General features: G+C 40.3%; 3 protein-coding genes across 8 annotated transcripts; all 3 read right to left on the reverse strand.

Moving 5' to 3' along the window:
- Nucleotides 1-2,510: 2,510 nt before the first annotated feature.
- On the reverse strand, nt 2,511-8,029 carry LOC124262229. Of its 6 annotated transcripts, XM_046696708.1 has the most exons (7): nt 7,903-8,029; nt 5,355-5,390; nt 4,843-5,160; nt 3,784-4,525; nt 3,296-3,330; nt 2,693-3,045; nt 2,531-2,629 (listed from the first exon to the last, which is right to left on the reverse strand). In XM_046696708.1, exons 3-4 carry the CDS (start codon nt 4,963-4,965, stop codon nt 4,202-4,204), a joined length of 447 nt encoding a protein of 148 aa, XP_046552664.1. In that variant the 5' UTR covers nt 4,966-5,160; nt 5,355-5,390; nt 7,903-8,029; the 3' UTR covers nt 2,531-2,629; nt 2,693-3,045; nt 3,296-3,330; nt 3,784-4,201. The 6 variants fall into 6 exon arrangements, with proteins under 6 accessions (XP_046552663.1, XP_046552664.1, XP_046552665.1 ...); XM_046696707.1 differs by lacking the exon at nt 5,355-5,390 and having other exon boundaries at nt 2,511-2,602; nt 2,710-3,045; XM_046696709.1 differs by lacking the exon at nt 5,355-5,390 and having other exon boundaries at nt 3,300-3,330.
- A 10,820-nt stretch (nt 8,030-18,849) lies between these two features.
- Nucleotides 18,850-20,232, reverse strand: LOC124262222 (TRIO and F-actin-binding protein-like). Its single transcript, XM_046696694.1, has one exon. It carries the CDS (start codon nt 20,230-20,232, stop codon nt 18,850-18,852), a length of 1,383 nt encoding a protein of 460 aa, XP_046552650.1.
- A 54-nt stretch (nt 20,233-20,286) lies between these two features.
- Nucleotides 20,287-22,022, reverse strand: LOC124262215. The gene is made up of 2 exons (XM_046696685.1): nt 21,107-22,022; nt 20,287-20,760 (listed from the first exon to the last, which is right to left on the reverse strand). The coding sequence occupies exons 1-2, from the start codon at nt 21,934-21,936 to the stop codon at nt 20,295-20,297; spliced, it is 1,296 nt and encodes a 431-aa protein (XP_046552641.1). The 5' UTR covers nt 21,937-22,022; the 3' UTR covers nt 20,287-20,294.
- Between the last annotated feature and the right edge of the window lie 1,743 nt (nt 22,023-23,765).

A 23,765-nucleotide genomic window follows, 5' to 3' on the forward strand; every position in this document is an offset into this window, starting at 1 on the left:
GGAAAGGAGGAAGGAGATGGAAGGATGGTGGGGAAGGGAGGATGGAATGGAATGGAAGGGGTGGATGGAAGTGGGAATGGAGAGATGGAGGTGGAATGGGAGAGGATGGATGCTTCCTACACATTTTAAAATTAGACACAATTCACTGTTGTCTTGAAGTTAAACTCAATGAATCTAGTAGTACCATCACTCATTAAGGCATCTAATCCATCCATATCATGACAAATGATAAAAGATCATTCTTCACTTGAACAAGCAAATTAATTGTGAACAATCTGTGAACCATATATAAAAAAGCAAGAAGTAAATTATTCAGTTTTCTTTTACAACTTCAAGTCACTTGGACTGAGTATATAACTTCCATACATCAAATGAGCATGCAAAATTAATTTATGTTATGTGACAGGGGTCTCAGATATACTCTCAGCTGATACTACATACTCATATTTGGAGACAATACTTCCCATAGAAGTCCAACTAACCTGTATGTGACTTTCTTTCCCGAGGGCAAGTTGCAAGTATACTTCCTACAGAAGCAATCTGTACTAACCTATACTGGTTATCCTCAGGGCAAGTTACGTTTTTCCTATAGAGGATTCCTAAAAGCAGTGTAAAAACCATACTCACGAACGCCTGAAGAGGCAGTCTGTACTAACCTATACTGGCTTTGTACAAGGCAGTCAAATATGTGGCTGTCAAAATCCTTATTGCAAATTGCATACCTGTAAGTATACCTCCAACAGAGGATTGCTAAAAGTGGTGTAAAACCAATCTCACACACGCCTGAAGAGGCAGTCTGTACTAACCTATACTGGCTTTGTACAAGGCAGTCAAATATGTGGCTGTCAAAATCCTTATTGCAAATTGCATACTTGTAAGTATACCTCCAACAGAGGATTGCTAAAAGTGGTGTAAACCAATCTCACACACGCCTGAAGAGGCAGTCTGTACTAACCTATACTGGCTATGTACAAGGCAGTCAAATATGTGGCTGTCAAAATCCTTATTGCAAATTGCATACTTGTAAGTATACCTCCAACAGAGGATTGCTAAAAGTGGTGTAAAACCAATCTCACACACGCCTGAAGAGGCAGTCTGTACTAACCTATACTGGCTATGTACAAGGCAGTCAAATATGTGACTGTCAAAATCCTTATTGCAAATTGCATACTTGTAAGTATACCTCCAACAGAGGATTGCTAAAAGTGGTGTAAACCAATCTGCCTGAAGAGGCAGTCTGTACTAACCTATATGGCTCACAGGCAGTCAAATATGTGGCTGTCAAAATCCTTAACCAAATACTACCTCCAATAGGATTGCTAAGTATACCTCCACAGAGGCAGTCAAAGTATGTGTCAAAACTGTCAAAATAACCTATACTGGCTATGTACAAGGCAGTCAAATATGTGGCTGTCAAAATCCTTGTATAGCAAATTGCATACTTGTAAGTATACCTCCAACAGAGGATTGCTAAAAGTGGTGTAAAACCAATCTCACACACGCCTGAAGAGGCAGTCTGTACTAACCTATACTGGCTATGTACAAGGCAGTCAAATATGTGACTGTCAAAATCCTTATTGCAAATTGCATACTTGTAAGTATACCTCCAACAGAGGATTGCTAAAAGTGGTGTAAAACCATACTCGTTCACTCCTGAAGACGCAAGTGGGTACCAAGTTGTACTGGCCACGCTCAAGGCAGGCAACTACGTGACTGTTTAACTCCTTAGGGCAAATTGCAAGTACACCTCCTACAGAGGATTGCTAAAAACGGTGTAAAACCAATCTCACACACGCCTGAAGAGGCAGTCTGTACTAACCTATACTGGCTATGTACAAGGCAGTCAAATATGTGACTGTTTAAATCCTCAGGGCAAGTTGCATTCCTTGAGAATAGACTTCTTATAGAGGCAGTCTGTACTAGCAAAGTTTTCTGCACTCAACTAAATGACTGACAAAATCTAGGCTGAATCAAGGGCATGTATTAACAAATCTGATACAAGAAAACAAACACAGCTATAGATTTAATGAAATATTTATTGTTGTTGCTGCTTGATAAGAAAAATAAATACATGTATGTAGGAAATGTATCTACAAAACCCACTTGACAAGACAACTTTCTACTTGAATAGACAACATAAAAAAAACAATCCATCCACTAAACCCACTAACATAAGACCACCCAGCCATCTACTAAACCCACTAACATAAGACCACCCATCCATCTACTAAACCCACTAACATAAGACCACCCATCCATCTACTAAACCCACTAACATAACACCACCCAGCCATCTACTAAACCCACTAACATAACACCACCCATCCATCTACTAAACCCACTAACATAAGACCACCCATCCATCTACTAAACCCACTAACATAAGACCACCCATCCATCTACTAAACCCACTAACATAACACCACCCATCCATTCACCAAACCCACTAACATAAGACCACCCATCCATCCATCCTACTAAACCCACATCCATCTACTAAAACCAATAACATAAGACCACACATCCAGCCATCCATTAAACCCACTAACATAAGACCACCCATCCATCTACTAAACCCACTAACATAAGACCACCCATCCACCTACTAAACCCACTAACATAAGACCCACTCACATAAGACCATCCATTCACTAAACCCACTAACATAAGACCACCCATCCATCTACTAAACCCATCCATCTACTAAACCCACTAACATAAGACCACCCATCCATCCACTAAACCCACTAACATAAGACCACCCATCCATCTACTAAACCCACTAACATAAGACCACCCATCCATCCACTAAACCCACTAACATAAGACCACCCATCCATCCACTAAACCCACTAACATAAGACCACCCATCCATCCACTAAACCCACTAACATAAGACCACCCATCCATCCTAAACCCACTAACATAAGACCACCCAGCCATCTACTAAACCCACTAACATAAGACCACCCATCCTACTAAACCCACTAACATAAGACCACCCATCCATCTACTAAACCCACTAACATAAGACCACCCAGCCATCTACTAAACCCACTAACATAAGACCGAACTTACATAAGACCACCCATCCATCCACTAAACCCACTAACATAAGACCACCCATCCATCTACTAAACCCACTAACATAAGACCACATCCATCCACCCACTAACATAAGACCACCATCCACTAAACGAACTTAACACAAGACCACCCATCCACCCACTAAACAAACTTCCATAAAACCACCCATCCACCTACTAAACCCAATAACATAAGACCACCCATCCACCTACTAAACCCACTAACATAAGACCACCCATCCATCTACTAAACGAACTTACACAAGACCACCCATCCACCCACTAAACAAACTTTCATAAAACCATCCATCCACCCACTAACATAACAAGACCACCCATCCATCCACTAACACTTTCATAAAACCATCCATCCACCCACTAACATAAGACCACCCACAGAAGACCACCCATCCACCCACTAAACCAACTTACAGAAGACCACCCATCCACCCACTAAACCAACTTACAGAAGACCACCCATCCACCCACTAAACCAACTTACAGAAGACCACCCATCCACCCACTAAACCAACTTACATAAGACCACCCATCCACCCACTAACATAAGATCACCCATCCACCCACTAGCATAAGACCTCCCATCCACCCACTAAACCAACTTACATAAGACCACCCATCCACCCACTAAACCAACTTACATAAGACCACCCATCCACCCCACTAACCTACCATCCACCCACTAAACCGACTTCCATAAGACCACCCATCCACCCACTAAACCAACTTACATAAGACCACCCATCCACCCACTAACATAAGACCACCCATTCACCCACTAAACCTACTTATATAAAAACCACCCATCCACCCACTAACATAAGACCACCCATCCACCCACTAAACCCACCTACATAAAACAACCCACTAACATAATACCACCCATCTGCCCACTCAACCTGAATACATAAACCTACTCATCCACTATCAGACCAATCTACATAGATACACCCATTCACCAACTTTAACTGATTTCTTCTAAACCTTCAATCTACTCACCAAAACCACCCATCCATCTACATTCAGATACCTACTTGTATACCTAACCTATCAACAAATGAAAACTTAACATGCCACTCCCACTTACCAGTGACGTGTCACTGTGAGTCTGCCTCTGTGCTCCCTGGAAGCTGGGAGTTGTCAGGCAGTCTCTTTAGTGGGTGTGGCTGGGCAGCCTTCTGTGTTGAGGAGTTGCCTTGCTTTCTCCTCCACACCTTGCGTCTGCCACTCTGCGTATCCGTGGTAACCTTGAAGGATGCCCTCTCCTTCCTCTCCCTCTCAATCACTTCCTGTTTCAGCTCCTTCAGCTTCTGTTCAATGGTGGCCTGGAGTTCCCTACGGTAGGCCTCCACCTTGCGCTGCTTGTTGCTCAGCTCCTGCTTCAGGTCATCCAGCTTCCTCTTGCGAGGACACTCCTGAACCTGTAACAGACAACATAGTGTTTTTCACTGCAGGAAAAAAGACTCTCACAGAATCTTCATAAGCTGGAACTCTCATCACACACAGAACCCACACAGCAGAACACTGAGAACAGCAGGCTCTCAAATCAGCATCCACATATTCAGCACCATTAATCTTACAAAACACAATAGTTGTTATCATAGCAGGACCATCAGGGGACCACCGACTCTCACAACAGCATCTACTTAATCATTCATGCTCCGTATTACAGACAAAATTGTATAATCATGGAAATATGAAAAAAAATGACTTAAAAATAAATAGAACAAATACTGACTTTCTTTGAAGAAGCCCCCTGAATATCTGAAGCTACAACAGCATCACCAGCAGCAACAGCAGCAGAAGCAACAGAAGCAGCAGAAGCAGCAGCATCAGATCTGGGGACATCCTCCAGGCTCATCCTGGCAAAGACTGGAATCAGTTTGTTCTCGGCCCGGTGGTCTGTCTTCAGCTTGGTGTGGCGGTTCCTCCTTTTGGGAGGAGGAGGCAGACATGAAGAGTCATAGTCTTCTGGAACCAGACTGTTCTCAGCCAGGTGGTCCGTGTGACGGCTCTTCCTGTTGGAAGGATGCTGGGAAGGAGAGTCCTTGTCATCCTGAAATAGTCAAAACATCTGGTCATGAGGGTGGAGTCATTCATAAGTATCTGAACACCGTAGAAGAGGAATGCAATTTACCCAAATTTACCCTATGTAAGAATAGGAGAGGCGCCATATTACAATACTGACAGACTGAAGGAAAGGCTTGTTTTACAGCCATAGTCTGACATTGAATTAATGACAATACTAACCTTGTCCTCATCATACCAAACCCGGAGACCCCTCTCCTGAAAGTTATTTCAAAAGTGTGAGAAAATACATCACAAGGAAAGCTGCAGCAGCAGCTACTGAGATCCTGTGCTATGGGGCATATTATTCTGAGGTCAGAGTAGCTGATACTTGATTCCTACAATATTAGGTATACTATTCTGAGGTCACAGCAGCAGCTGCTAAGGTCCTACATGAAAGGGCACATTTATTTGAGGCCACAGCTGATGCAGCTACTTCTGTACACTATGATGGCATATACTATTCTGAGGTACCGTCCAGTATGCAGAGTCTGTGGTGTCAGTACCAGCTGCTGCTTACCGAAACATGTTATTTCAAGGTCCTACACAAATGGACACATTATTTTAAGGTTACAGCTGCAGCTACTGAGGTCCTACACAAAAGGACACATTATTCTGAGGTCACAGCAGCAGCTACTGAGGTCCTACACAAAAGGACACATTATTCTGAGGTCACAGTAGCAGCTACTGAGGTCCTACACAAAAGGACACATTATTCTGAGGTCACAGCAGCAGCTACTGAGGTCCTACCTGTGGACGTTTATAGCTGGGCTTGCTGTAGTCCGGGGAGTGAGGGCAGGCAGCAGATTTCTTGACAGGGGAACACTTCTAGGTTATGACAGTTTTAGTTTATGATCAATACAGAATTTTAAAAAGTCCAACCAATGCCAGTGTGGCAAGACTCCCATTCATGTTTAGTTTATTCATCCCATCCTACACTCATTAGCTCCACCCATAACTCTGACCTTATCTTGGCCTCTCACAGAATCTCCCAATGAGCATCTCTCAGTGACATAGGTTAAAGTTGAGATAACATGATGCTTCGTGTTGAGTTTATTCCTATTAAGATATTTGTCACACGTGGCCTACTTGCTTCTTGTAATAATGATCCATATCTAATTATTTCTAACTTAATGCTATATTTTGCACACTGAAAATAACTAAATAATCTGGGCATTCTTCCATAACGTATCAATGTGTGTAAAGTGTTACTTCATCATTATTATTTTGAAAGGAACATTTTGGTAACATTTCCTGATATGAGTTCTACTGAGTAGAGATCTACCTTCACAGCCTTAGGCTTGCGTTTCCGGGCTCTACGCCTGGGCTTGGGGGGAGGACGGTTGAGGGGGGATACACCTCGATAATGCTGATTCTTTGGTCGGACGTGGGGAGGGAGGTGGTCGTAAGACCTAGGGGTCCCAAAGGACGCGCTCCTGGGAAAGGACGGAGTGTTAGCAAGGTTGTTTGGGGTTTACACATCCAAGAAGTTGTGAGCCTACTGCAGTACAGTCAATGTTATCCGACACATTGATTAATAATCATTATATTTTGATGCGTAAACGGATGATGTCGGAGAGTAGCGCATATTTATCCGACACATTGATTAATAATCATTATATTTTGATGCGTAAACGGATGATGTCGGAGAGGAGCGGATATTGGTGGCGCGATTTGCTGGTCACCATGACAATTTGCATGCTAACATTATGTGTACTTTTATTCAATCAACTTTCATCTGTAAGGAATTGCCAAATATGTACAACAATAATGACGTTTGACATGACAAGCGGTGACCGATTTTCAGAAGATGCTGCGTTCACTGATATCGGTACCCGGTAGATTCTATTTTGCTGTTGACTGTCTTTCATTTAGGGATCGTATATAATAATACATTGATAATCCACATTTTGCCAGTCTAAGTATTGGTATTACGTTGTGTGTTTATGATAAGGGGCCCATGATAAGCAAGAGATATACGTAAAATTGTCGGTAAATGCCATTGTCATTTTGCGTAATTTGCCGTCATTCATGGAGTCACACAAGAGGGAAACTTTGACAGTTTGTGTTGAATCTACCGATCACTGTCATGTATATTCTCAAAATATTAATCCAATGGATCTCTCAAACTAGGAGAAAATGATACACAGTTTAAAATCTAATTTCTCAATCGTTTTTATTTGAAACAAGAGGGGTGATCCGAGAACAACGATCGTTATCGCTGCCACATTTTGCTTGATTTCATAAAGACACTTTACTATGGTGACAAAAAGCATTAATCTTTTGATTCTAAAATTCACGAGGAATTAAATGATATGTTTGTATCGCAGCTGAGTGTGAAATATATGAGATATAATAGGCATCTCATAATAACATAACCCGCCTACGCGAAGCGTGATTTTTAAATATGGCGTTCGACGTTTCAGATTAATCTTTGGTTGTATGATTTTTTTTTTAAAAATTCGGATGCACTGTTATCACTGTTAAGTAAATAAACGTCTCGTAATATAGATGATGATGAAACAAAAATTATCACGATCATAATTTCATTTTTTTTCTACTGATGGCCACGGATTTTGATGGATTATTTTCAGTTCTGCCCGCACCGAATTTTCATTCTGGTAGATCTATATTATATTTTCACAAATTTCCCCTTCGCTAAGAAATGTTACACACAAAAAAAAAAAAATATAAAGCAGAATATATAAATAAATAAATGACAACGGCTTACCTGACACAAGTGTTCGAGTCATCCGAAAAGATTCAGCAGACAGCTCAGGGATCTCACAGGGCTGGAAGTTTCCAGAGGCAGAACTTCGGTGTTTCTGTGAGGAGAGGCAGAACTTCGGTGTTTCTCTGACGAGAGACAATGCAGAAGAAACCGTTGTGTCTATGTGACGTAATATATAGGGGATGCGCGGACGGTCGAGGAAACGACTAGCAACGGTGTCCGTAACTAAGGGCGAGTCCACATTCTTGAGGGTGAAGTTTTGGGCGAGTTCAATTCTAACTTAACCAAACACTCAAAGTTTGAAATGATAGGTGGAGGTTGGAATGTTCAGTTTGTAATACTCCTACATAACCAACATCTGTTATATAGAAATTACAAAGCCTGTGAAGATCTGGGTTAGAATTGGTCATCAGCAGCCCATGCTTGCAGTAAGAGGCGACTAACGGGATCGGGTGGTCAGGCTCGCTGAGTTGGTTGACACAGATCAATGCTCATGTTGTTGATCACTGAAGTGTCTGGTCCAAACTCTATAATTTACAGGCCGCCGCCATATAGCCGGGATATTGCTCAGTGCGGCGTTAAACAAAAGAAAGTACACCCAAACCAGTTCCATGGGCCCTGACAATATTGGAAATTGAAAATTAAGTACAAAAGATGGAGTCAATGTTTTTTTCTGCCAACGCAAATATTCGTCCGTTAGTATTTATGAGAAAACCACACTGTGAGGACAGTTTATCCAGGTTGCAAGAAACCATAGGAAATAGTTGTTTCTTCGCCCAGGCTTAGTCGAAGACATTCTGTAGTTATATGTTCTTATAAAAACATTACATGTTCTTAATTGTAGTCAGCTTCAAAATGTTGCTCACTAGATGTAATTAATTGTGATTAGCTTCAAACTATTGCTCACCAATTGTGGCACTGTAACTTTTACGTAGATAGACGTACCGTTAGGATTAGAAGTGCCCCTCTGCTGCTTCAACTGCTGGTTGTAAGAGGCCAACAAATGGTTATCAGTGATCAGTCTTTGTTGATTCGCGTCATTTCTGCCCTAATGTGTGGACCGTCGCTCACAATATCGACCACTGGGCTATCAGACGTAAGTATTTACAGGCCTCCATCATATAGCTGGATTCTTGCTGTGGTGTTTAACAACGATGAACTAGCTCTCAGTAGGGTGATGCCAGTGTCCCCTCAATGTCCTAACATCAAATCTTTCATTCGCTGGACAGTTGTGTTAAAAGTCCATGGATCAAATCTGAGCATCTCAGTAAAGACAAGTCATATCGTAAATGAAACGCCAAAGGCTGAGTTCATCATGATCTAGAAAGTTAAATGGAATGTAATTTCGGGTGCAGGAGAGATCTAGCATTGCTGGAGTATTCCTGCAATATCTGGACATTGCTCTGTGATACCTGTCCTCAGCGTTCGAAACAGCTACTGGCCTGCTGGCTAAATGCTAGCTGATTGTGAATCGGACCTGTAATATATTGTTAAAGCTATGCCGACTGGCTGTCTGAAAATCTCAGATAATTTGTTCTTTATTTAATGCACATGAATATGATGAAGTCAATTATTTAGGCGATAAAAGTCCGTCCACAAATGTCCCCTTAAACACGAAATGCCTGTGACCACACATTAGAGCAGTGTTTTCACCAACCTGGAAAGAAATCTTAGTTTTTGTGTTTGTTTGATTTATATTGTTTTCAAGGGGCGACAATAACTTACCATCTTCAATTACCAAGCATCACACCAGTTCTGGCCGATGTGCATGTTTATATTGATATTGCAGGGCCAGTGAAGTATGATGTGGATAGCAACAGTTTTAATGAACAAGCCTTCTGGTTCAAAATTAATTAATACACTGCCTGTCCTTATAACGACCATCCCGCCTCATTAGGATCCTGTACATTAACACCCTGACAAAAGAGAAATAGATATCGATTGTACGAAACACATTTCGCATTTGACAAAGCGCATCATCAATCTTGTCTGCACTTTGATAAATACATGTACAATCATGCCAAACTGTTTCTAGATGGTTCTTGTGAAGACGCTGTACTCATTGAGGAATGTTCCCTGTCAGAGGCAACCGAATCCCATTTGTATTAACAAGGTCTGGTCCTTTCTGGTGTCAGGTAATGTTGTAATATACTTCTCATCAAAAGTTTAGACTCACTAGTGTAAATATAGCCACTTACTTCAGGCAACTGTTCGAAACTAAATTTTGCAAGATATTCCATACTGTTTAAAGGTACTATTTACACATGAACTGATGTATTGTAAAACAAATTCGTAACGTTGAAAAGATTATTGTCATGAGTTCAGTGAAAAATAATAATCAGTGAAAATTTGCGAATTCTTAACAAACCTTTACACCACAACGCAGCTGTTCACATGCACGATATTTGCACATGCCTTTCAGCAATTTGATGAACGATCCTCGTGCAATTCATCAGCATAAAGTTTGTAGTTGGTTCCCCAAGTTAGTGGAGAAATCAATCTTCGATGTAACCATATATATATATATACATAACACATAGTGAGTGTTTTAAGTGAGTCTAAACTTTTGAAGAGAAGTATATATTGAAATATTGCTAAAAGCGACGTAAAACCCGATTCACTCATTCCCTCTATGTCAACTGAGTTCAAACATGAAATGTATAGGGGACCATCAGCGACGTTTTTTCTTTGAACACTTAAGTAGAATGGTATACAAACAGTTCAGATCCGAAGAAAATGTATAGAGAATGTGAACCAAAGTGTCATCGTTGTTGTTTGGGCTCTCAAATCGTTAGTGCAGTTGCAGCTATTTTAGTTTATGTTATCAAAGGGCCATCACTCTGTCTACCTAAAGGATATGAGATGATTCAGTCCAACATTCAATTCAGTTCGATCCTACCTGTTTTTGTTTAAATATTATAGATATATTAACATTATTATAGATATTTCACCACATTTTTCTAATAAACCCCTCAAATTTCATTATCAAAGCAGGTGGTCATGAACCTTTAAGACTTGCGTGACACTAATGTCCTCGTTTCCCAATTGAAATAAACAGATTGATGCTCATGATGTTGATCATTGGACTGGTCCAGACTGGATTATTTACAGACTGCCACCATATAATTGGTATAATGCTTAGTGCAGCATTAAACAAGTGATTTGTCACAGATTGATGCTCATGATGTTGATCATTGGATTGTTTAGTGTGTATGAAAAGACTCATCAGTTCCTAGTGTGTATGGTCAGTGGTAGTGGAATAAACACACCAGCCAAAAAAGATTACAACTACATTGCAAATTCATAGTTTCATTAAAATATCAGTGAGGGGAGCAAACTATTTAAAATATATCTTTAAAAGAAAGGAAAGATATATCAAGTTACTTTAATAAGTTAAGGTTAACACCCTTCTTTATGATCTTTAAACTGTTTCACCCAAGGTTATAAAACAAAGATCCAAATATTGCCTTAGTATTTACTTTTATATGTTATGTCAGGTAATCACTCCAAGTTTTCCCTCTGCCCAGTGGTCTCTTGTCTGCAACCTACAGGGGACAGGCCAGGTTCCCAGCAACATATTCCTATTATAAGTGGAAGCTAAATGGATTGGTGGAGCTCTGTTACTTTGTTAAATGGGTAGATGATGATGTCAACTGTCTGATCTTGACTTGATTGGTTACTGGCTGCCATGATATAGTTTAGATTCAGCATTGCACAACAAAGACAAAATTCTGCAGATATTCTGCAATTATCTTGATATCTTCCAGGTAACATTTAATCCAACAATTAATTTTAAAGTACTTTCAGGAACATTTTGATATTACATGGAGACTGATCTAGGTGTTAGGCCCTCCCAAGAAGTCACTACAAAGTGTCCAGTCAAGGTGATGTGTCATTATTTGTTTGCTTTTATTTACTGATTTGACTGAAATCAAAAGCCTTAAACAGAAAATGAAATGAATATAGTTTAAATATATTTTGATTTACCTGAGCAGGTTTCTTAAGATTAGAAATAATGAAGTCCAACCTCAAATCAGACAAAACTAAAATAACTATTGACATGTTTTACATGATAACAATGATTTATAACATGCACTGTCTTTGACAATAGCAACTGTAAAAGGGAACAAAGCCCCACTACTTGGCACCAACTTTCGGTCCAGGTTTTGGTGCTGCAATTGTGAGTTGAGTGAGTATGATTTTAAGGCACATGTAGCAACACTCCAGCAGTATCCCTGTGGGGAACACCAGAAAGGTGCTTCACGCATTGTACACACTGAGAATCTGACCCAAATCATCCACATGGCAATGAACATTTAACAACTAGACTACAAGCACAGACTTGGGTAAAAGTGAAATACTTTCTGTGTTAGATATCAGTAATCATCAGTGGTTTGGGAAAGACTGGAATCAAGTTTGCTTCCACTACCAGCAGGTGAGGTGAGGTGAGGTGAAATTGGGTTTAACGTTGTGCTTGAGAATATTTTGCTCATATGATGTGCAGTACTAGCCCAGATATAGCCCACTGAGATACCATGTAATCATACTGACTCCGAGCCGACCAGTCCTTGTTGTACCCATTAATACGTACCATAACGTACCACATTCTTTTGGTATGACGCGGGTCGGGGATCGAAAGACCTTTTGCTAACCACTCCAGGCGGTCCAACCAACAGAAAACAAAACCTTCTTACATAAAGAGTAAATACATGCACTATTTCTGTAAAAAATATTAAACATACTTTACTTTAAACATTATTGGTCCATTTGGTGTTTAGTTATATTTACTAGACTCACCAATCCAAAACCTTCATGTGTAATAAGATAAATAGCATTGAGATTATTTTCAGCCTGATGCATAAAACAAGCACACTCTCTCACTCTAAAGTTGAATGCTATTTGTAAGTGCAGTTAATAGCATGTTCCAGCAATGACAATGCTGTGGACAATGATCAATGGATAGGTTGCGTTCCAATCGTATGAGGCCACTGTGTCCAGACAGGTTTGCATTTGCTAGAATGAAAATGTCTCACTGTTAACCAATGAAGATCTGGGTTAGAATTGGTTTTCAGAAACCCATGCTTGTCATAAGAGGCGACTAATGGGATCAGGTGGTCAGACTCTCTCTGACTTGGTTGACACATGTCATCAAATATAATCATATCCCAATTGTGTGGATCAATGCTCATACTGTTGATCACAGACTTGTCTGGTTCATAATTGAATATTTACAGACCGCTGCCATATAGCTGAAATATTGCAGAATGTGGTATTACACAGCAAACAAACAAATCTATCATCAAGAAGATCAATAGAGCATATTTTCAGAAACTGCTTGGTGACAGAAAGTAGACACTTGAAAATTGGATTTAATTTTAAAATTTAATGCTTATCAAAACATTCCCAGACTAGTGCAAACCTAAGGCCTAATACTTTACCATCAATTAACCATTTCTTGTTTATTTCATGTGTAGTCACCTTCAAACATGATTGTACACTTTCTGTCACCTGGCAGTTTATATCATCTTGTTATAAACAACATGACTTCTACGTAACATGTAAAAGGATATTTTATTGAAAATAAGGCACCAGCATATGAGGTAATGACATGTCTTCTTCAGAGAAGATTCAAATTTCAGTGATATTCATGCTATTTCCAAAATTTCTTGTCATACAGAACCTGAGCAAAGTTCATCCAAACATGAATTAAAATATCAAATTAAGGGAGTTCACATTTAACATGGAGAAAGAAAAATGTGATTATCCCAAAAAGTCATTATCAATGAACACATTGACTGTAAAGGACAGAATGTGAGGAAAGGAAACACCTAAAGTACACTTAAGGCATGATTGATAACATAGGTAAATGGTTATGATCATCTTATTCTGTAATGCTTATCTGTATAAACAGTCCAGATAAACAGCAGTAAACATTCACATGCATGTAAAAGATTGTATCATTAGCACCAAAATTAGAAAAATCACTAGTGCATACTGGTATATCATATGAAAACAACTAACACTTCTTTTAGCACTAGAGAATACATCAAATAGCAGCAGCAGCAGCAGCACCATTTAAGGGACTGGTATAAATATCACATCCATCATAATTATTTCCTAAAGCTTCATCTTTATCATCATCATCATCATAAAACCTAGTGTACATATCACATTTCTAAAAACCAAAATCATCAACATTAGAGTACTACCATCATCTACACAACATTCAACAATCAGCATGTTGAAATTTCATAATTTAAAATTCAAGATTCTACTGTCACTAATGTATCATCCCAATAAGCACTTGCATCATACAACAATCACTCAAAACACAACTTCATCATGAACATATTTAGTGGACCATGGACAAATTTCCATAAATTAACATTGACATGAAATTTGTTACCTTCTAAGTATGATAGATCTGTGGTCCATCAGTATCAGGTACTTTTACATAGTTTTGTATACAATGCCAATTTCCTGGGCCCATCAATCTCCAGACTGAAAATGATCACTACATTAAATCTAGAAATCTGCAACATGTCATGGCATTATTCACACATACAGCACATAACAGTATCCTCAATAAAACAATTCATGCAATCAAATATCACATATAGCACCAATATTCATCATAACAATAACAATATTATTTACAGCTGTACTGATGCCTTGTCATCAACACATGCTGGTAGTCACAAATTCAACATATTAGCTACTGGTACTCTATTGCTCATGGATTTTGGGAGTTCATTCTCCTTACAACCAGGTACATATAACCTCAGTACAACCTCTACACAGATAATACAACCAAAGCATCATTTTTGAACTCCCTGTGGTACTGAGCAGTTGTCTGCAGACCGGAGTATGTATTAACACCCATTAGCTAAAGATAACATTCTTGCAAATTAAATAACAGCAAAAGCAAGGCAATCAAAGATTCTTTCTTTAATCACAAACACAAAAACAAGAGATATTTATAGATATTATGGATGTAAAAGACTGAGATCACGCTTTCCCCTTCCCTATGTCAGCAACAATAAAAACAGACACTGTAGCTCACCTACATCATTAATGTTGACATAGCTTTCCCTTTAGTATCAGGGTACAAACAAAACTATTGTGATTCTTTCACATTTTTGATACAACTTGGCTAAAAATTAGCCAAAAATGAATTGTAAGTACAAATTGAGACCCCAAACTGGAATTTATCGACAACATAATATCGACTGATTACACTGAATAAGAGTGGAGCAGTTTAAAAGTTAATAACTATTTGCAAAATATAACCAAAAACAAAAATAAATATTATGAATTCACACTATTCATATACAGCCATGTGTCCCAAGGACCTGTTATGGTGAGAGTATGAAGTTTCAAGTCAAAAGGTATTTAGCATTAGAACCCACAAGAATGTGTCTGTTGCAGAAAACTTTAGAAAGTCTTTCCAGGTGAGCTTCATCCCCACATTTCACACTAAAAATTTGCAAGGAAAGTTAAACAAGTTGAAATAATTGAAAAACAAACTGGCTTGGCTGATGGTAGTGACCGAGTGCATGGTAAAGGCTGCAGGTAAACTAGACAGATTTTGTGTCTTTCCTAGTAGTCACTGATGAAAGAACCATTCATAACTTAATGTCATCTTATCCTGTCTCAACTGAGTACTGCTAAGATCCCATTCTGTCCAAGAACCACACTGTATCATGGCAAGGATGGGTAAGCATGAAGGCTCTTATGATGTCCAAACAAGTGACTGAAATGGGATTTACACTCAACTCTAGCAGTAGTATTTTAGCTACAGTCTGTGAAACCTTAACATACTGGGGCAGTTCTGCCACTGAATCCCCTTTGATGGACAACTATGCATAATGATAAAGGATGGGTAAGGTTCTGGTCAATGCAGGCTCTTGTCAAATGATTGGAAAGGGCTTTAAACTTACCAGGATTTCCTTGGTTACGAATACTTGAGAACATCACACAGAAACCTTGGAATCCCCACTGGAGGGACAACATATCATTGCAAATTGGCACTCGACAGATAGTGAGTGAATATGGTTTTATGCTGCTTTTTGCAATGTTCCAGCAACCAGAAATGGGCTTCACACATTGTACCCATGTGGGGAATCCAACCTGGGTCTTCAGCGTGACAAGCCAACGCTTTAACCCCTAGGCTACCCCCCCACCCATCCTCGACAGATACAGAAACCTCTGGTCAATGCAGGTATTATGAAGTGTGCAAGCAAGGGAATGGAATCTCTGTTGCACTTAGGGATCAGAATTTTGACTACTGCTGTCTGTGAGAATCGTGTATGCTGGGTACATAATCTGTGGTGGAATCCCCAACGTGGAGAAACAATGTATCTTGGCAGAGGATAACCAAGCCTTTAATCATTTGGCTCATGATTGGCCCCTATCCTGTCACGGAAACTCCACCAGATGGACAACAACGTATCAAGACAGAGTATAATAGGCCACAAGTCAATGTAGGATTTCATGAGTGTCCAAGCAATTGATCAGAAGTTGCTTTACACACAAGCACCAGTAGTTTGACGATAACTATCTATGAGAATCTTGCATGCCTGGTCTATTATCTCTCCTGGAACCCCCAGTCAGGGACAAGATATCAGGGTGAAGAATGAATAAGCCCTTTGGTCAATGAAGTGAAGTATTAGTGGTAGTGGTAGAATGTTAATGTTAGTATAGTAGTAGTATTAGTAGCAGGGTATTACAGTACACAGTAGAAGTAGGCCAAACATTTATATGGAGTTAGTATTGTTAGTTGTGTGTTAGTTTGGAATTAGATTTGATTTAAGTGTGGTTACAGGAGGTTAAATTCATCCTGAAATGAGGAAAGGAATTTTGAGAAATCTATAGATGGGGTTACTTCACAACAATGTGGCAACAATGTCTCCTGACAAAAGTTTGACAAGCCTCTGGTCAATGCTGGCTCTCATATGACTGGATGTTGCTTTGCACTCTTGCACCCATATTTTGACCATATCAGTCTGTAAGAATCTTGCATGATTGGTAAATAATCTCTCCTGAAACCCAAACCCAGAAACAACAAGGTATCAGGGTGAAGAATAAATACGCCTCTGATCAATGTAGGCTTTCATAAGTGTGCAAGCAAGTAATTGGAGCTGCTTTGCACTCTTGCATCAGTATTTTGATCGCATCAGTCTGTAAGAATTTTGCATGCTTAGTAAATAATCTCTTCTGAAACCATCACCGATCTCGAGACAACAAGGTGTCAGGGCAAAGGATAAATAGCTTCTGATCAATGTAGGCTTTCACAAGTGTACAAACAAGTGATTGGAAATTGCTTTACCCTCTAACACCAGTATTTTGACCATTACTGACTATGAGGATCTTGCATGCTTGGGCCATAATCTCATTTGGAACCCCAGCCAGGGACAAGATATCAGTTGGAACCCCCAGCCAGGGACAGATATCAGGGCAAAGAAAGAATCAGCCACTGGTCAATGTAGGATTTCAGTGAAGTATAAGTGGTAGTGGTAGAATGTGAATGTTAGTATAGTAGTAGTATTAGTAGCAGGGTATTATAGTACAGTAGAAGTAGGTCGAAACTGTATATTGGGTTAGTTTTGTTAGTTGTGTTAGTTATATTGGAATTAATGTCGACTTAAGTATTGTCCATTTAAACAAGGAGAGATAATTTGAAAAACATAATCTATACATGCGGTAACTTCACTACATGACATGCCCACTGGAGGGATAACTCAATGTATCCTGGCAAACTGCAGATAAGCCTCTGGGTAGGAGGCATTGCACAAAGCAACCTTGGACTGTTGTAAGTCTTGGGTATTGGGGTAATGGTGAACTTAGTGCTAAGATCGCTGTGTACAACTGCAGTCTGGTCAATGACGGTTCTTATGATCAGAGCAAGCAAGTGACCGAAGTGGCTTTAAACTCTGGCTGTGTGAATCTAACATGCTGGAACAAAATCAGTCCTGAAATTCCTACTGGAAAGACAGCAATATATCCTGGCTAAGGATGAATAAGCTTCTGGTCCATGTATGCTCTCAAGATATGAGCAAGCTGCTATTTGGACAGGGCTTCACACTCTCGCAACAGTGTGTCCACCATATCTGTCCCTGTGAATCTCACATGCTGGAGTTTCGACTCAAAGGACAGCAATGTACAATGGTACATGGAAATGACATGTTCATAATAAACCCAGTCTGAATATACACCTCACAATGCCTTTGTTCTTATACAGGAAGGTACCCACTTCAGCAATGGTAACAGACTGTTCATAACAACCCAAGTCTGAATACATGACTCATAATGCCTGTGGTACAATATAGAAAGGTACCCACTTCAGCAATCACTTGGTACAAAGAAGTGAAAGGTTTGCCTGTACACATTTATAATAAACCAAGTCTGTATATGCGTCTCATAATGCCTGTGATCTAACACAGGAAGATACCCACTTTAGCAATGGAGTATGGAAGTGGAATATGTGCTTCACAATGTCAGTGATCCTGAAACAGAAAGGCATCCACACACTCATAACCTAGTCTGAATATGCACTTCCCAATGCCTGTTACCTATACCCACCATAGCCACTATGCAAGTAAAAATTATTGTGGTCTATTCTTAAATCCCCAAAATGAACAATACACTGAAGGGACTGACCTGCAGAGTTAGGACAAAATGCCTCAAAATGCATTGTAAAATACCTAATGCATTCTGTCATATAGGACTGCCCAATTCCAAATTTGCCAGCTTCTCTAAATGACATCTCAGTTTACAAAAAAAATGATTATGTACTCTTCAACCAAGTATACTGACAAGAAACTCACTACTGTTCATGGTCAAGGTTTCTGTCCAGGGTGACATGGCTGTGGCCTGAAGTGTGAATCCCTAGCTATATCAACGTTGCCACAGTAGCTGACAGACAGGGGAAGCAGTGTCAACAGCCCACTAGTGTTTGCTGACATGAGGGAAATTGCCTTTCTTTGACTGGGATGATTTGGGTGGGGGAAGGGATGGTTTCTCTACTCTAGACCTCCTTGTGAGCCTGACTTGAGTACTTCCAGCTCTCAACTGACTAGATGTGCCTGCACTTTGTGGTTCTGCCTGGGCCCGTCTCATCCATGGAGCTTGAGTGTTTGATGTGGTAATGTCTTGTTTGAACTGAACTTGCTTGGAGGCAGGCAATTCTTTGAATTGTACATGCTTTGAAGCAGATGGATCCTGTCTGAAGCTTGAGCTTGTGGCTGGAGGATCCTGTCTGGACCTCATCTCTTGGGCAGTGGAAGGATCCTGTCTGAAGCTTGAGCTTGTGGCTGGAGGATTGGGTCTGGACCTCATCTCTTGAGCAGTGGAAGGATCCTGTCTGAAGCTTGAGCTTGTGGCTGGAGGATCCTGTCTGGACCTCATCTCTTGAGCAGTGGAAGGATCCTGTCTGAAGCTTGAGCTTGTGGCTGGAGGATCTTGTCTGGACCTCATCTCTTGTGCAGTGGAAGGATCCTGTCTGAAGCTTGAGCTTGTGGCTGGAGGATCCTGTCTGGACCTCATCTCTTGGGCAGTGGAAGGACCCTGTCTGAAGCTTGAGCTTGTGGCTGGAGGATCCTGTCTGGACCTCATCTCTTGTGCAGTGGAAGGATCCTGTCTGAAGCTTGAGCTTGTGGCTGGAGGATCCTGTCTGGACCTCATCTCTTGTGCAGTGGAAGGACCCTGTCTGAAGCTTGAGCTTGTGGCTGGAGGATCCGGTCTGGACCTCATCTCTTGGGCAGAGGAAGGGTCTAGTCTTAACTCCATGTCTGTGCCTGGAGAATCATGTCGGAACCTCATCTCTTGTGCAGTGGAAGGGTCCAGTCTTAGCTCTGTGTCACTGGCTGGAGTATCCCATCTCAACCTCATCTCTTGTGCAGGATTTTGAGGATCCTCTCTGAACCTTGCCCTATTGGAACTGGAAGGGTCCAGTCTTAACTGTGAGTCTTTGGTTGAAAGATATTGTCTAAACCTGGTGTCTTTGGCAACAGAAGTATCCACTCTTGGACCTGAACCTGATTCTTGAGTATCCCGTCTAAGCCACATCTCTTTGGCATTGGAAGAGTCCTGTCTTAGCCCTGAGTCCTTTGCTGTGGAATCCCGTCTAAACCTTGTCTCTTTCGAGGTAGAATGATCCAGTCTTAACCCTGAGTCTTTGGCTGGAGGATCCTGTCTGAACCTAGCCTCTTTGGTGGTTGAAAGGTCCTGTTTAAATGTGGAGTCTTTGGTCAGAGGATCAAACTTTTCTTTTCTGAACCTTGAATCTCTGCTATGAAGACTCTGATCTGATGGGGTGTCCTTCCTCACCATTGGTTCATTGACACAAGGATGTTCCTGTCTAGGCCTGGTGGATGAAGGATCCAGGCTGAACTTTACTTCTTTGTGGGAAGATGAATCATTTTGACTGTTATGTCCTTGTTACTTAAAGAATGCTCTTTCATCCGGAACTCCTTTGAGGTAGTGGGCTCAAGTTGGAATCGGACTTCCTTGGTATCTGTTTGATCATGTTTGAACTGGGCTTCCTTTGTAGCTCTTTGATCTGGTGTGAACCGCATATCCTTAGGTTCTGTTTCATCCTGTTTGAACCAGACATCCTTGGTAGGTTTGGGGCGTTTTACCTTTGCCCCCATGAGGGTAAGGGAATCCTGTTTCATCTTCACTTGCTTCTTTGTTGGAAGTTCTGGTGTGACCTGTGGTTCCTGGCATGAAGAAGATGACTTACCCATGACAGGAGGAAGAGGCTGCCCTGTCCTCCTCATGAATGGAGATGGTGCAAGGAGGTCTGGGGTAGGAAGCGGTGCTGGTAGGCTGGATGTAGATATTTCTGCTTCTCTTTCTCTGAATATACAAAGTTAATGTACTTAAATACCTATATAAAAGTTTAAATATGTATTTTTCTATTTCATTTAATGGGAAAAGTGAAAAAAAACCCACATTAGCCATAAAAGACATTACACAAATTTTAGACAAACACATATCCTCATCATGCAATCTGTTTGGTTTATATGACATCTTGTATTAAAGTATAAAAGGAATAACACTGGAAAATGAGAAAAAAACTCCTGCCATGCCATAAAAGAGCCCACAATCCTTCAGAGGTCCTGTCAATCATATGATTATGAATATGACTATTACGCATGAATGTGATAATCATTATTAACATGTGCATCATTTGACAACTCACCTCAGATCAGTCTCTTTCTCATACCCAATGACTGATACAGCTCCAGATATACATAGCGTTGATGGCACCTGAAGCTCTGTTGCTGATGGTGGACGTGATAAAGGAGTAGTCGGTCCTTGGAGTATCTCAATCTGTTGCTCAAAGCTATCACTAGATGATGGTGACTCGGAAAAGATAGCTGTAGGTGCTCTTTTTCTTGGAACTTTCCTATGTTGCAACTTGTCAGGTTCTTCTGATGGAGAACTCACATCTGAACTAGACGCAGTAGGAGGACTGAAATCCAGTCGGCGAGCTACTTGATATTTTGCACTGGCTTGTGACAAAGTTCCCTTCTTATGACCTTTCAATGTATGGACATCTGTAGGTGTGGCTGAACTTGAACCAATAGGATTCAACACAACTGGATGAGCACCTAATTGAATGGGCAGCTTAGAATCTGAAATGTCCCTCCTTTTACTCATGCTGGGAGCTTTCCCTAATCCTGGAGTATCCTTTTTACTGATTATACGTCCAAGTTTTGCTTTGCTTCTTCGACTGTCAGATGACATGCTGTCCTCTGTACTGGAGCTGCTCTTCCCTGATGAAACCTTAGAGCTGATCTTACTTCTCTTGACTTCTTTTGGTTTATGAGAAGCTCCAATCATCTTCACTGGAGACTGTTGTGATTCCATTAAGCTTGGGCTAGGTCCTCCGATGTGTTCTTGTAAGCTGCTGTCCATCTTGTCCAATCTGCAGGATGGTCTGCTATTAAATTCTTCATCAGAAGTATCACTCTTTCTGTTTAAATCAATCAGCTTGTAGAGCTCGGGATCTGTTGAACTCCCTGACATGGTCGCCCGAAGGGAAGAATCCGAGCTGTCTATGAACACACCTAATACATCAGATTTTGTTGATATCAACCTCAGTGGATTACTGTCAGCTGAAATAAATAACTTTTCTTGTACATGCATGAAAAATGGCATACCAACTATACATGAGAACAAAATGTTTCAGAATAAGAAAGCCTGCAAATAAACGGTGAAATGGATCATCAACATATCTGTGCACAATATGTTCACATAATGATATGCAGACACTGTGGCTCATTTGTCCATGGTGTCCATTTTTTTCTGAAACTGATACAAAATTGTTCACTGATGCCTGCCCATGATTGCCGGTTCCACCAAAGTTGAAATCATACCAGATGTAACAGTAGCCAGCGAAATTGCAATTTTATTTAGCGGCTAGCGTTGGTAGCAGGGTGGAGTTGCTTCCCTTGAACGGGAGGTGACGATGTGTGCTCTAGAAATGATGGACGGGTGCGAAGCGTGTCAGATTTGTATCCAAGGGAATACTTGACTGTTTTGACGGTCCACACCTATGAGTTATTGTCTTATTATGCATGCGAAGAAGTGTAACAATGGGAATGGATCAGTAAACAGAAAACAAGACATTCAAGTTTGCGTTGTTTATGCAGCTATTGCAAGAACATTCACGGAGTCGGTCAGTGTCACGTCAAGAGAAGTGCGAGCTGAAAGTTGCTACACCAGACATGGATCACTTTCGGATGGATCACTTTGAAGATGACATAAGTCATACAGCTGGAAAATGCCTCAACGTGATGATATAACCAAACTGACTCACTCATTATGACATCCAACAAAGAAACGATTCAAAGTTAAGAATGGTTAGAGACCGTCGCCATATAGCTGGAATATTGCTGAGTACAGCAACAAACAAACAAACAAACAAACAAAATCAATCCTAACTCTCCAACATGTACATAATAAATACCAAACCATATCATACCAGAACATAGGGCTGAGACAATACACTATATCATGATATGATACGCATCGCAATATTTTACCTGCTATCGATACGTATCACGATACATACACCTTGAAAGAATGACACAGTATTAAGATTTAACATCATTTATTTCAAGGTATTTGTGTATAACAATAACACTATTGTAATAAACAAACAAGTAACTCTATTTTTCTCTAAAAAAGTACTTTGACATGTTTAAGAATATAGAGTCAGTACTCCGAATACCGTACACGTTTGGCCACCGGTATCCCTTGAATCGCTTCCTACACAAATACTATGTCATTGCGCATACTGTTTAAAAGGTTGTCCAATCATCTTGCCTGCCCAGTAAACCGGTTGTGCATTCCGTTTTCCGTTTTAACCATGCGTTTAGTCAAAGGAAGCTACCCTTGGTCATTTAAATTCGTACAGAGTGACTTTAATACCGTACGCTATTTCTTCCAATATCGTACACGTATTGTAATTCCGTACACTATCTGAAAGACACTTCCGCTGCTGTTAGTTCTTTAGACAATTTCTATTTACTGGCTAATTATAAATTCGGAATAATGAACGGGGGTAACTCCGGTTCAAAAAACTATATTATATTCATATACACTCCTTCATTCCAAATTATTAGGGCAGCATTTTTATTTTTTTGCGTTTCTCATCGCCCGACCGACCCTTCTGATTTTATTGCCCCCTAAAACAAAACAACCCAAAAAACAAAATAAAATAAAAAATGAAATAAACCAACAATGAAAATAAATTTCATTTTTTTCATTCCTAAAAGTGAGTGAGTTTAGTTGTACGCCGCACTTTGCAATATTCCAGCTATATGGCGGCAATTTCAAAGAACGCGAGAAAT

The sequence above is a fragment of the Haliotis rubra genome, unplaced genomic scaffold (assembly GCF_003918875.1).
Source record: "Haliotis rubra isolate DU_JTF1 unplaced genomic scaffold, ASM391887v1 Scf828, whole genome shotgun sequence".
Lineage (NCBI taxonomy): Eukaryota > Metazoa > Mollusca > Gastropoda > Lepetellida > Haliotidae > Haliotis > Haliotis rubra.